Source organism: Thalassophryne amazonica, chromosome 19 (assembly GCF_902500255.1).
Source record: "Thalassophryne amazonica chromosome 19, fThaAma1.1, whole genome shotgun sequence".
In the NCBI taxonomy this organism is placed as follows: domain Eukaryota; kingdom Metazoa; phylum Chordata; class Actinopteri; order Batrachoidiformes; family Batrachoididae; genus Thalassophryne; species Thalassophryne amazonica.
Window position 1 is genome coordinate 50,312,981 of NC_047121.1, and position 14,915 is coordinate 50,327,895.

Genomic DNA, 14,915 nt, shown 5'->3' on the forward strand with positions numbered 1-14,915 from the left:
GAACACATTAAGAACTCTGCATGACGGAGTGCTGCAGGGATCCGTAGAGGCTCTAATGTTTTTTCAGGTCTATGTGAGTGACATGGGAAACAGATTCCATGACGTTTTCCTGTACTGATGAGCTTTCCCTCGCCATCCAAGCACAGAACTTCAGTGACATCAACAGCCAGCCCCTTCACAAGATCTTAGATTAGTGTAGGGGTACTTGTGCCTACGTCCACAACCACCCAAAACAACTGTTATTTCTTTCCATCAATCACTTGGAAACCACAAGCTCAAGGTGTCTTTCTGTGGATCCTATGCTTCCTCCCTTCACACAGTCGGCCTTGCCTGTGTCTGTTCTGTGCCTGAGTATTGTTATTATGTGTTGGACAAAAGTCATGACACCAAATGCATTGACACAATCCTGAACTGAGCAACGGGAATGATCAGTGGCACAGTGAAATTCACTGGCATGCAGTGGCTCCCTTTCCTGTAATTTGAAGAGTTCTATCCCTTCTTCCAGTATATAGTCGCCTGTCTCTCCCGCACTTTTCTGCTCTGGGTGTGAAATGTTTAGTTATTCCTCTGCCTCCTTTAGCAGTAATGGTACTTGTAATAAGTGTAGCTTATTCGTAGCTTTGGAGGCCAGGCTGGGTGAATTGGAGACTCGGCTCCGCATCGTGGAAAATTCTACAGCTAGCCAGGCCCCTGTAGTCGGTGCGGACCAAGGTAGCTTAGCCGCCATTAGTTTCCCTCTGGCAGATCCCGAGCAGGCGGGAAAGCAGGCCGACTGGGTGACTGTGAGGAGGAAGCGTAGCCCTAAACAGAAGCCAGTGTATATTTACATTCTAAACTGAAAAACCTGAATTTTGACAGCATAATCCAGTAAAGGATCGAGGCCCCCCTCATTTGAATTTGACCTATTTTAAAGATCTTATCATATCATTTGCTCAGTAGTACCTTTATGGATATATTTCAGAAAATGAAAGTATTAAAATTTGTATTATAGTGACTAACCTGGATTTGTGGCCATGCAGGATCCAGCTTGGGTTCTTCACTTTGTGAAAGAAACTCTGCAGCAGGAGGATTAGAGGATGGATTCAACGCCCTGAACATGTGTGCAGCAAACTGTGAGAAAAAAAGGTCAAAGTTATTATTTCAATATTCAACTGAAAAATATACAACAACAGTCATGTTTGGTTTCTAATTGATTTTGAGGTGATCCTCAGTCTTAGAATACAATCTGCAGAGGAGCAGAAGCTCCATCGAACAACCAGTAAATTTGTAATCCTCGGCTGTACTGACCATGCTCACAATCTCTGGGTATAGACACTCTGAGATGATGGTCCTATTGTCTGTGATGTAGGAAGACAGTTGATTCAGCATCATCTCCTTCATCTGACAATCGAGGAAGTACGTTTCTGGGTCACCGTAAAAGTCATAAACCTCGGAGCATTGCTCCAGCAGTTCTATGATGATCTCCTCCTCACCTGAGGAGGCAGAAAGAGAAAGAGTGAGATGGGTAAAGAGGAGACGAGGAGGAAAAAAGTCAAAGGTCAAATGAATAAGATGGTGAAGAATACAGGAGCCATGTTTAAAAAGAGGAAGAGAAAGGAGGGGTGTTTCCAGTGCACACTAGGACCAAGTCTGGCATCTATTACACCCATCATGTCTGTGCACACATATGCAGCACTACACGTGATGTCACCACTGCATCCAAAATCTAGCAGGTTTCTTCTGCAGAACTGTACTTACATGTTGGTGGGCAGATCTTCTGCTGTTCTTCAATGTTCTTCTTGATTTGCTCTGATTCCTGGATGTCAGGTTCTTCTTGACAACCAGATTCAGCAACCTAGCCAGAGAAACAAAAAGAACAATCAGGTGCACGTCTCCTCTGATGCCTCACTCATTCTTCTTTGACTTCAGTGTTGGTTGTAAAATTAGGAGCATCAGAACATAACCAGAAAAAACGGCATCAAATCTGAGTATACGCTGTTGTGCATCTCTGCTAAAAAACTCACTTCTGTCTTAGTCATGTGTTCTCTTTCTGCATGTATTTATGTATATGTAATATTTGAAGCTGTAAGCCTGGGTTTGCGGGTTATTGTGGTTTTGAATTAATGAATGAAAACACAATCAAATAATGCATGTAACTATAATAAAAATGGAGCTGGAGTAACCAAACAAAGCAAACTTAATATTACAAATCACAAAATATATAATAAAAAAAATAAAACAATTTAAACCAGAATTTATATATAAAAACAAATATAAAAAAGTCACTCTGCGAGCAGTCAGTCACGATGACAGCCAATCCACAAATACTTCCTGCTGTCGTCTCAAGGCGGGCCCTGCTATCCTCCACTCGGCACGACACTCTCTCTTGGCGGGGCGTGGCTTCCTCCAATCACCAAGCGCGCAGCCTCCTCGTCACTGATCTCTCCTCATAACACCTCTCTTCGGCGCCGCAGCTTCCGTGCACCTACACATACACACCCAGGCCAGCGAGCGCACAACTCCAACTCCAAGGAAACTCCGACTTTCTGATTAAAACAGGCTCCTCACAACCACATCAAACGTACTCACAGACACGGCAGGGTCCTCCCCTGCCGTTGCGGATAATCCACATCGTGGCGTCTCTTCAGCAGGAGTATTTCAACTGAAACCAGTCACGTCAGCGCCAGTATGGCTCCTTTTAAATGATCACTTCCTCACCCGCTGGTCCTCCTGCTGTTCCGCCGAAAATCTCTGTCCTCTCTCCAAAGAAGCGAGGTGGAACGGAGCAAAAAAAAGTCCTCCTTCGTTCCACAAAACCCTGTCTTATATCCACTCCTTCACACTTACGCTCCAGGTGAACTAATTACAATAATCCAAAAGGAATCAGGTGCGCCCACAGTCACCTTAGTAACCAAAAGGAGCAGCACAGTTCAAGTCAGAACATCTCACAGAAGCTGGATTACATCCCCCCCCTCCTTATCGTTGCCAGTCCCTGCAACGCACAATACTAATCAGGGTAACGGGCCGGTGGCCGGCCGAAGTTTACACGGGTAGAACGGCGAAGCACGTCCTGGGGGGCCTCCACCGGTCGCTGTTCAACTGCTACCGGCCAAAACCCATACCATACGGGGATCTCACATTCCCCCTCCTTCCGGATCCCTTCTTCTACCCCTAATCCTAACTCTCTCTGGGGGGCAGTACACACCTTTAGAGCATTCCGATGCACAGTCTGCTCCCTCCCCCCCCGCTCCGGACGCACCCTGTACACGACCCCACGTATCCCCTACGCAATCCAAAATTACATAGGGTTCAGGGTCCCACCAGGTACTCAACTTACCCTTCCCCTCACGACGTCTATTTCGTATCCACACTCGTTCCCCCGGCACTAAGGGCAAAGCCCTAGCCCTCTTATCATATTGACCTTTACGTTGAGAAGCCTCAGCAGCTGCCCTCTGGCACGCGATCTTGTAAGCCAACAACAATTTACAACGATGGTCTTTCACCCACCCCGTCAATCCAAACGCTACTGGCTCAGGACTCACCCCCAGGCCAACATCCGCGGGAAGCCGCAGATGCCTACCAAACATCAAAAATGAGGGAGCATAGCCCGTCGCACTGTGCACTGTATTATTGTAGGCATGAACCAACTCAGCAATATAATCTGGCCACCTCTGTTGCTTTTCTTCTTCCAATGAACGGAAGATATTCAATAATGTCTGACTAAACCGCTCCACACCACCATTACCTGCAGGATGATACGATGTTGTCCTACTTTTACTTATCCCATATAACTTACAAAGCTGCTGCATCAGGGCCGATTCAAAATTTGGCCCACTATCAGAGTGGAACCGCACAGGACAACCAAACTGCTGTATTACATGCTTCCACAGCACCTTAACCGTCGTCTGCGCGGCCTGATCTAATGTGGGAACTGCCCATGCGAAACGAGTGAACTGACCGGTCATAACCAAAATGTTCTGGTACACATCCGTCGGCCGGCCAAGGGTTAAAAAATCCAACCCAATGACCTCCAACGGATAAGTGGCCCCAATTGACCCCAGCGGTGCCCTAGGCTCAACACGGCTCCTTTGAAGGCTACACCTGACACACCTCTCCTGGAACGTTCGTACCTCCCTTTCCATATCAGGCCAGTAAAACCTTTGACGAAGCTGAGCAAGAGTCCTATCCACCCCAGAATGAGCCCCAGCCTCATGAATCTTTCGTCACACTTCCTCACAACGACAGCCCGGACACACAATCTGACGATACTCCTCATGGTTCCTTCCATCGACAAAAATTCGGTATAATATACCCTCTATCACCATCAATCTTTCCCATTGCCGAAGCAATTTCTGAGCTCGGCCCGTTAACGCCAAACGTTGCGAGCGAGTTGGAACACTCCCCTCAACGACATACCCCTTCACAACCTGGATATCCAAATCCCGATTCTGAGCCTCAATCCATCCACCCTCAGGTGTTACCTCGACACCTGCACTGACCGGCAACCCCCGGTCATGTTCCTTCTCCAACACCATAGCCCGCTCTGATTGGACCGGACACCTTGACAAAACGTCAGCATTAACATTAACTTTACCTGAACGATACTTCACTGTATAATTAAAGGAAGCCAACTGTGCCACCCACCGCTGCTCCACTGCCCCAAGATGGGCAGTTTGCAAATGGGCCAAGGGGTTATTATCTGTATAAACAGTAAACTCCACCCCTGTCAAAAAATCTTTAAATTTTTCCGTCACTGCCCATTTCAAAGCCAACAACTCCAATTTAAATGAGCTATAATTCACATCATTCTGCTCACTGGGATGCAGGCTCCGACTGGCGTACGCCACAACACGTTCCTGTCCATCCTGAACCTGAGACAACACAGCCCCAAGCCCCTGGTTACTAGCATCGGTATACACAATAAAAGGCTTATCATAATGAGCATACGCCAGAACCGGAGCCTGTGTTAAGGCCTTCTTGAGGGCGTCAAACGAGACCTGGCATGCTGCAGTCCAATCCACCTTCCTCGACTGCGACTTCTTGTCCACCCGGACACCGGTCAAAAGCCTATTCAGGGGCCGAGCTAATTTAGCGAATCCTGCAACAAATCGCCTATAATACCCGGCTAATCCCAAAAATGCCCTGACCTGCTTGAGAGTGTTCGGAATCGGCCAATCTAAAACAGCGCGAACTTTCTCCGGATCTGGTCTCACGCCCTGCCGATCTACCACATGTCCCAGGAACGCTACTTCCCGTTGCAACAACTTACACTTATCCGGACGCAACTTTAAACCATGTCGCCACAACCGCTCAAACACCCGATCAAGATGCTGGAGATGGGAAGAGAAATCGGCAGGATATACAATGATGTCATCCAGATACACCAACAATGATTCCACCATCTGACCATTCAAACACTGCTGCATCAACTGTTGGAAAGTCGCGGGTGCATTACAAAGTCCAAATGGCATCCGCTCAAATTCATACAAACCCAGCGGGGTAGCAAAAGCCGTCTTTTCCCGATCATCAGGATGCATCTCAACCTGCCAGTACCCACTAGCAAGATCCAACGTCGAAAACCATTCCGACTGGCCAAGACCAGTCAGTGTCTCCTCAATACGTGGCAAGGGAAATGCATCCTTATGCGTAACTGCATTCAATTTCCTATAGTCTACGCAAAACCGCCAACTACCATCCTTTTTCCGCACAAGAACTATAGGAGCTGCCCAAGGACTACTACTCTCCCTTATCACTCCCTTCTCAAGCATCCCTGACAGAAGGGTCTTCACTTCCTTATACAACATCGGCGGAATCGGACGATACCTCTCCCGTATGGGGGCAGCATCTCCCGTAGGGATCCTATGCTGTACCACATTCGTCCGCCCAAAATCTTCTTCATAACGGGCAAATACCTTCTCCCATTTCCGCAACAAAGCCTGCAATTCCCGTTGCTGTTGTTCGGACAACTCCGAACAATCCTCGCCCATACCAGTTACCACAGGCAGTTCCAAACCGGTATCAGCAGCGGCAACGTTCACCAGCGAGACCTGGACAGCGCCATCTTCCCCAAGTGAGAAAGCCACATCATTAGATCCACACACATCAGAATCCTCAATCCCATAAAGCCGACCCAACTTGTGAAAGCGGCCAATCGACACACTATACGGGTGCGGATTACACACACGAACCGGGAGCCTCCCCTTCCTAACTCCCACCAAAGTCCTAGCCACACCCACAATCCCAGAACCAGGCATAGGCTCCATCAGCGCATCATAATCCACCCCCTTTTGTCCCATCCTAGTACGTCCCCACACTATCAACTCACTCTTTGGTGGAACGGAAATAGCATGTTTAGAGGCTAACCTCACATATCCCACAAACCCGTCCACTCCCAAGGGGACCTTGCCACTTCGACACACCGCAAACGCATCCCTCCAGATCTTCTGTCTCTTAAAAGCCTGCGGACAGGCAGATTTTCCAGGACATTTAAACACGGTATCCCAACAGGCTCCAATAATATTCATTCCAACAATCAAAAGGCTCGAGCACTTCTCATCCTTAACAACCACCACCCCTCGATTCGAGACCCTGATCCCCTCAACCTCCACATCCAATACCGCGTAACCAACACACGGAATTTCCAACCCATTAACAGCACTCAGTCGAAACCACATCGGGGCCTGCCCAAGCTTAATCTGTCCAAAATATTTATTAAACAGGCTCTCAGCCATTATAGTAACTTGCGACCCTGTATCCAGCAAGCCACCCAACCGAATTCCCTCAATAGTTAGCTCTATAGTGGGACACTGACCAATAAGAGCATCAGAGGTCCTGGATAATGGTGGTATGGCAGCAGCCCCTGCAACTCGGACCTCAGCAGCAGGGTCTACCAGTTTAAAGCCAGTTCAACTACAGACACACAGTGCCGAGCAATATGCCCCACCTTCCCACAACGATAACAAATAGGCCGACCTTGCTCATCCCAATCACGGGATCGCCTAGGTGAACACCGTTGCCTCCGCATAGGTTTAACAGACCTAGATTCAGATAAAACTGGGTATCTTTGTGGCTTAAACTCTGCCACTATATCCTGAGCCAACCCCCTAACCTGCTCCTTCACTTTTGCAAGAATCTCACCCTTTAACTGCTTTTTCCAATCGGAACCCTGATAGGGCCTACCCAAATCGTACGGTTCCCCAACCGATGAACAGGTTACATCCAGCTTGACACCCCCATACTCCAAATCAAGCTGACGTGCCTCCTTTTGCAGCTCAGCAAAACCTAACTCAGGGTTCCGGCGAGCATAAACTTTCAAGGCCCTAGCAAAAGGCCCTTCACGAAGTCCCAGCAACAACTGGTCTTGCAGAGTCCTTTCAGAGGGGGCATTATCAGAATCCAAATACTGCAACTTCCGATACAATTCACACAACCTTAACATGAACGACTGTATAGGCTCATCTTCTCCCTGGACACAACTAAAAAAGCTAGACCTCAAAACGGGAACAGAAACTTGTTCATCATATAATAAATCTAAGTAAGCAAAAATTTTTGAAATTTTACTTTTCTCCTCTTCATCTAAAACTAAAATTTGGCGCTTAGCTTCCCCAGTCAATGCTCCTAAAACAATACTCACTTTCCCAACCTCTGTCAAATCCTGAAACCCCAAAAACCCCTTAATCTGTTCCTTCCAGTCACAGTACCTTAATTCGTCACCTGGCCCTCTAAATCTAGGGAGCCAAGGTGCACCTGGGTACACTGGCATCATCATATTTGCTTCTGTTCAGAAACACCAGTTCTCAGAAAATGATATCCTGTTCGTGACGCCAAATTATGTAAGCCCGGGTTTGCGGGTTATTGTGGTTTTGAATTAATGAATGAAAACACAATCAAATAATGCATGTAACTATAATAAAAATGGAGCTGGAGAAACCAAACAAAGCAAACTTATTACAATTTATTACAAATCACAAAATATATAATAAAAAAAATAACACAATTTAAACCAGAATTTATATATAAAAACAAATATAAAAAAAAGTCACTCTGCCAGCAGTCAGTCACGATGACAGCCAATCCACAAATACTTCCTGCTGTCGTCTCAAGGCGGGCCCTGCTATCCTCCATTCGGCACGACACTCTCTCTTGGCGGGGCGTGGCTTCCTCCAATCACCAAGCGCGCAACCTCCTCGTCACTGATCTCTCCTCGTAACACCTCTCTTCGTCGCCGCAGCTTCCGTGCACCTACACACACACACCCAGGCCAGCGAGCGCACAACTCCAACTCCAAGGAAACTCCGACTTTCTGATTAAAACAGGCTCCTCACAACCACATCAAACGTACTCACAGAGTTGTGGCGTCTCTTCAGCAGGAGTATTTCAACTGAAACCAGTCACGTCAGCGCCAGTATGGCTCCTTTTAAATGATCACTTCCTCACCCGCTGGTCCTCCTGCTGTTCCGCCGAAAATCTCTGTCCTCTCTCCAAAGAAGCGAGGTGGAACGGAGCAAAAAAAAAAGTCCTCCTTCGTTCCACAAAACCCTGTCTTATATCCACTCCTTCACACTTACGCTCCAGGTGAACTAATTACAATAATCCAAAAGGAATCAGGTGCGCCCACGGTCACCTTAGCAACCAAAAGGAGCAGCACAGTTCAAGTCAGAACATCTCACAGAAGCTGGATTACAAAGCTGTACAGCTACATTCACTCTAACTATTTCTATACATGATGAACAGTCCATGTATCTGTATGTGCTGCATATTTGCAGTGTTTCTTTATTGTCCGAGCTCAAACTGTTGCAACTTATGTGACAGAAAATACAGAGCATGAAACTCGTAGTGAGTGCACTTACATCTTTGTTAGACAATGCAGGTGAAGACGTCTCCACATCTGACTGATGGGGGGAGGACAGTTTGGAACTTGGGGGATGTATCCAAATGTCATCCTTCTTCTCCTTGATCTTGTCATCCTGCAGAAAAAGTAAACACGATCTATAATCTTCCACTGTTCAGTAGTTTTGTATTGGTTTTTGCAAATAACTAAATCCAAAATAAATAAATCTTTGTGTAAATTGTTTTGAGTTTGTCTCAGTTTTCACTGCTTCCTTTTTTACAATACAAATTGTTACAATTGTGGTTTATATATAAATTATTTTTTTTAAGTCAGTAAAGTTTCCCAGATGTGGTCTGATCTGTCCAAACTGTCAATGAGGCTCAGTGCTCTTGAACCAGTGGACCAGTCTGTCTCTGTGGACCCATCAAAGTGGAACTAATAAGTCAATGCTTCCTGCAGACAATAATTCCTGCTTCATAACAAACTGCACCCCCACCCCCTCAGGAAATATTAACAGGAATCTGTGTGCAAACAGACAGGTTTTTTTTGTCTGTGATAAAAGATATTTAAGTTTCAAAAAACAAATTAATAAACTGTACATTAGAAGCTGAACTCACCACTTGTTTTTTGTGACGTGTCGCCTGAACAGCAGGTGGAGTTTCTTCACTGTAGGGAGAACAAAATGGCAAGTTTAAAAAAAGGTTATTTTATATTCGAATCACATGTGAATACAAATAAAATGTATTTTTTTAATCATATATTTTTGTCAAACCATTTATTCTTCACCTTGTTCTTCAGGGGCACTCAGACTGGCTGGAAGTAGTCGGCAGGTTTAAACCTTCCCCTGGTAACAGCAACATATTTTCCATCATTCTTCAAGTCTTGTGGATCTTTCACAAGCTGTCCATCAAGTGTGTAAAGCCTGAAAATAAGAAAAGAAAAAAGGAGAATATTGGTGATTGCAATTCTGACTCTAAATTGCAAGTATTTATAAATGATTAATTTTGATTTGATACAAATATGAGCCTAAAATAATCACAAAACATCATTAGCATAACCATCATTATTTAAAAAAATAGGTTAAAGGCTTTAATGAGAGTAAAGTTTAATTGTGACAGTCTGGTTGATAGTTCAATAGGTTTTTGTGTTAATTACAGTTAGTATGTTATAACTAGAACTGATGGTGTAACAGCTGTGGTTGGTGCACTGTGCACGTGATTTACAGTGTGTTGGTGTTGTACCTCTTCACTCCAGCATGAGAGCACATCATGGATCCCACCACGCTGCAGACGTTGTCCATCGACTTCAGAGCCGTCTTTGGAATTTTTACAGTCACTGAAGGAATTAGAGGCTCTCCATTGGTGAAAACACTGCAGAGTGAAGAAACAGAGAGTGAGACAAATACTCACAGAAAATTCACATTCAGGATAAGTAATTATCCATCTGAAAGTCTGGACTTACTCGATGGTGAAATACTCTATTTTTGGATTTCTCTCATTTTTACCAGTCGCCTCGGTTTTGGTCTGAACAACAGGTTTAATCTGAAAAGATTTGAAAAGCTGTTTAAAAAAATGATAAGCCACAACAGGAAATAAAGAATAAAGCATAATCCATTTTGAACGTGCACTTAAAGTTTCATATGTGCTAAATGTTAACTGACATTCTTCTTGTGCAAACATGCACTTTTTAGCTGTGAAAGAAGAAATTTATGGGAGAAAATCTTTGTAACTAAACAACCTGCACAGAAGAAAGTGAACTCACGTCTTCTTTATGACGTACTGCTTGAACAAATAGTTTCTCTTTACTGTGGGGAGGAAGATCAATATGGGAATTAAAAAATGATTTCACAGTAGATTCACATGTGAATACAAATAGAATGTATTTATTACATTTTTTAAAAATTTATTTATTTACTGCCCCACCATTTGTTCCCGTCACATTTCTTGCTGAAGTACTGAACAGGTTTAAACTTCCCCTTACTAACAGCAACGTAACAGCTGTCAAACTTCAACTCCGTCACAGATTTAACAGGTTGTCCATCAAGTGTGTAAAGACTGCAAGTTAAAAGAAGAGTTAGGAGAAACTGGAGCAAGCTTTGATCACATTCAATGACTGACAATTTACTTTCTGTTACACACACACACACACAACACAACACCCACACACACACACACACACACACACACACACACACACACACACACACACACACACACACACAGGGTCAATTCCAGTTCGGACTGTGTGTGTGTGTGTGTGTGTGTGTGTGTTTGCACCTCTTCACTCCAGTATGAAGGGACATGACGTCTGCAACAATGGCTAAAACGCTTTCCATTGACTTCAGTGCATATTTGGGAATCTTGACATTAATTGAAGGAATTAGAGGCTCTATTCATATTCAGGTTCAATAATTGTCCACATGAAGGTCTGGACTTACACATTCAGCTTGGACGGCATCTTGTTGATAATTCCAACCTCGTAGCGTAGCGTTTACTCAGGAAAATTTGTGTTGGATTCTACTTTTTTTCACCTGAGTAGAGGCTCAATCCACTGTTTCTGCACAAAGGCAACATCATAGATGCTGGTCCACTTATCTTGTATCCATGTGGTGAGGTATGTGAAGAAGAAACTCAAGAACTACAACCATATACATTGCAATATTGAATTCTGAATTCTTGCAATGTAATAGATGTGTTTATAAAATGAGTTTCTTACTGCGTGCATCTTCTTGATGTCCAGCGATTTCACAATGTTACTAAAACACTGAAGTCCAAGTTCATCAAGCCGGAATGTGGTGAGGTAGCAGATAACTGAAGGACAATATTGTTTAAAAATAATTGGTCACCTGACATCAATAAAGTAAACAAAAAAAAAGGACAAAATAGTGATGTTAATGAACTTACTGACAAACTGGCTGCGATCACTTCTGGATAAGTACTTCCCATTCTCGGCATAGAAGAGTTCAATGACTGTGTCCAGTAACTTTTTGTGCTCGATACATCCAGAAACAACATCAAGAATGAACTGCTTATCTGTATTAGTCATGTTCTGCAACAAATAATAACTGTGAGGGACAACACACTGAAATGCTTCAAAGTACATTTTCACAATACAATCTTCAAATCCATCCATCCATTTTCTTCTGCTTTATCCGGAGTCGGGTCTCGGGGCAGCAGCTCAAGCAAAGCCGCCCAGACCTCCCGATCCACACACACCTCCCCCAGCTCCTCCGGGGGAACCCCAAGGCATTCCCAAGCCAGCCGAGAGACATAGTCCCTCCAGCGTGTCCTGGGTCTTCCCAGGACCCAGGACACAATCTTCAAATCGACTGTGAAATGTCAGTATTAATTTTCACTGTTTTTTGTCATTTGTTTATTTCATATCTAAACAGTAGCCATCAAAGTTATCTATTAAACTAAAATGATATCACTACTGACACAAATTATCAACTAATACAAAGTGATTGCAAACAAACCTCAGAACCAAAATTTGTGGTCAAAATGTTGTATTGGTACTGTAAATGAGTGCTTTACATTGCATTTACTATCTGCATAATAACTTTAATAGTTTTCCTACAGCAGTATTTTCCGGACCACTTTGGCCTCACACAGCCTAAAAATTTGCGTAATGACAGTTATGCAAATTCCACTCAGAGTGAACTCTCCACACACACTGATGGACTGCACGGGCTCATAACTTTCAGTGGCAGTCAAGTCAAACCAGTGGTGCATGCTAGCAGCACAAGTCAAATGATCAAAGTTGCCCCTCGCTTGTAGTATCAGAGCAGCTGCACCGTCAGCAAACAGCAGGACCCGCAAACTGAACCAAGCTGAAGGGGAGCTACGACCACTACCTTTGCACCCCCCCACCCAGGACTAAACCAAACCACCTTTTCAAGGTTCCTTAGATGACCCCAAAATACAATCAGGATGTTCCCAAAAATAAAAACTGGGATGTAATTGTTTGACCCTGTGGTGCGTACTCGTGGTGTACCACACCATGTTGGGTCTGTTTTTCTGTGTAGTACCTGAGCGGCAGAATAAAGGTTACATACAAAGTGTTCACCCAGAAATATGCCTCACCGTTTAATTTTATAGTGTAACAAGTACACAACAAGCAAGAAATGAAGTGTGGAGGTGACATTTCTCCCGAATTAAAAAGTAAAAGCCCCCACATTCATGTCCATTCGTGATGTTACGATGACCCCCAAAGTCCACATGACTCACAAGTACAGACACGAGGCTGCTGCTTCAGTGATCCACAACTAGCAAATTTTCGCGTCGGAGATAAATGCGTGCAGCAATTAAACAGCAAGACATAACACACTGACATTTTCTACACAAGTAAGTAAGTATTTTCCCACTCTAGAAGCAAAAACACCGAACGGCTAACTCACCTTTGCTACGTTTTAGAGATCGTTACTTTCAAACTTGCAGGAATGAGTGAGTCAGAAAAAGCGCGCACACCACAGACACCGGGAAGTTTTGATTCCTCTGCTGGTCACAAGGACGGCTGGATCCGGACGAGCTTGTGGTCATTTGTAGACAAAACATCAGTCTTTCCATTGGTACCAGGTATTAGCTTATTCGTGCTGATTACAAGAAACGGCGGCACAAAAACTACAGCAGTGATCCGGATACCTGTAATCTGAATATTTCTTTTTTTCTGTAACTGTAGCGGAATACAGTTGGCTTTTTTTTTGTATACTAATTACGTAACGCCGTTACATGTATTCCGTTACTCCCCAAGCCTGATGCACTGTATCGGATACAAGAGCTGCTAATTTTAAAATTGCTATTTCATTGTCCATTCTTTAGGCCAATGTTGCTACAATATATTGTACCTTAACAGAATTAAACAGAAAATCCAACCTGCAGGTCCTTTGGGGCATCTTCCAAGAAATCATCCAAAACCTGCATGCTTTTGTCAAACAGCACAACGGCTTCCTTAAAAAGTAACCCGTGAAGGTTAGCCACAGGGCAGACATTCGTCAAAGCAGTCGCCATTTTGAAAGGTACTTCGAAAATGATCGGAAATGACCGAAGTGTGCCAAATCGTTTCAGTGTTCAGGTTATACGGTTAATCTGTTCTGTTAATCTGTTCTAATTTCTTTGAGTGTTTCAGGAGTTTTGAACCATCTTCAACAAACTGAAAATATAGATATTTTAATATCTATATATAATATAATATAATATAATATCTATATAATTAATATATATAATATAGAATATATAGACTATAATCTACTATTTTAATAATAATTAATTAGTGACAGAAGGCAACTGACATTATTTGCACAGTGTTACAAACGTAAACTTCAATTTTTATTTTAATTAAAAAAACTTCTGGGAAGCTACACTCATCACGTGTTAGGTGTGTCTCTATCGATACGAAGTACTTTTCAACATGGCGACTGCTTTGAGGAATGTCTGCCCCTTCGGTCACTTCTGATCATTTCCGAAGTACTTTGAGGAACGTCTGCCTTGTGCAAAAATCGATGGAGGTTAATGGTGAAGGGGGAGAAAATTTAATAACAATATTTGTAGATTCAGAGAATCTTTCACCTGAAAACTATCGGAGAGGTTTTGTTTTCAGCTCCAGGCATTGGCACATAGCAACGCACTGTCGTAAACAACATTCCTTAAGTAACAGGTGCAAGAATATTGTGTTTTCTTGAATTAGTCAATTGTATTTTTATATTGGGACAAGATGGTTTGTTGGAGTATATATATATATATATATATATATATATATATATATATATATATATATATATATATATATACACTCAACAAAAATATAAATGCAACACTTTTGGTTTTGCTCCCATTTTGTATGAGATGAACTCAAAGATCCAAAACTTTTTCCACATACACAATATCACCATTTCCCTCAAATATTGTTCAAAAACCAGTCTAAATCTGTGATAGTGAGCACTTCTCTTTTGCTGAGATAATCCATCCCACCTCACAGGTGTGCCATATCAAGATGCTGATTAGACACCATGATTAGTGCACAGGTGTGCCTTAGACTGCCCACAATAAAAGGCCACTCTGAAAGGTGCAGTTTTGTTTTATTGGGGGGGGGATACCAGTCAGTATCTGGT

The 14,915-nt window shown here is 43.5% G+C and overlaps 2 protein-coding genes and 1 long non-coding RNA gene across 3 annotated transcripts; all 3 read right to left on the bottom strand.

Moving 5' to 3' along the window:
- Positions 1-1,797: 1,797 nt before the first annotated feature.
- On the bottom strand, positions 1,798-9,477 carry LOC117500859. Its single transcript, XR_004557872.1, has 3 exons — positions 9,427-9,477; positions 8,829-8,945; positions 1,798-1,834 (listed from the first exon to the last, which is right to left on the bottom strand). It is a non-coding gene; the product is annotated as an uncharacterized LOC117500859 (long non-coding RNA).
- Positions 9,478-9,605: 128 nt separating this feature from the next.
- LOC117500853 (doublecortin domain-containing protein 2C-like) lies at positions 9,606-11,163 on the bottom strand. The gene is made up of 6 exons (XM_034159643.1): positions 11,086-11,163; positions 10,732-10,863; positions 10,571-10,613; positions 10,271-10,350; positions 10,051-10,179; positions 9,606-9,731 (listed from the first exon to the last, which is right to left on the bottom strand). Exons 1-6 carry the CDS (start codon positions 11,142-11,144, stop codon positions 9,614-9,616), a joined length of 561 nt encoding a protein of 186 aa, XP_034015534.1. The 5' UTR covers positions 11,145-11,163; the 3' UTR covers positions 9,606-9,613.
- Positions 11,164-11,335: 172 nt separating this feature from the next.
- Positions 11,336-13,815, bottom strand: LOC117531919 (cilia- and flagella-associated protein 99-like). Its single transcript, XM_034195107.1, has 4 exons — positions 13,681-13,815; positions 11,713-11,857; positions 11,525-11,619; positions 11,336-11,446 (listed from the first exon to the last, which is right to left on the bottom strand). The coding sequence occupies exons 1-4, from the start codon at positions 13,813-13,815 to the stop codon at positions 11,336-11,338; spliced, it is 486 nt and encodes a 161-aa protein (XP_034050998.1).
- Positions 13,816-14,915: the final 1,100 nt, after the last annotated feature.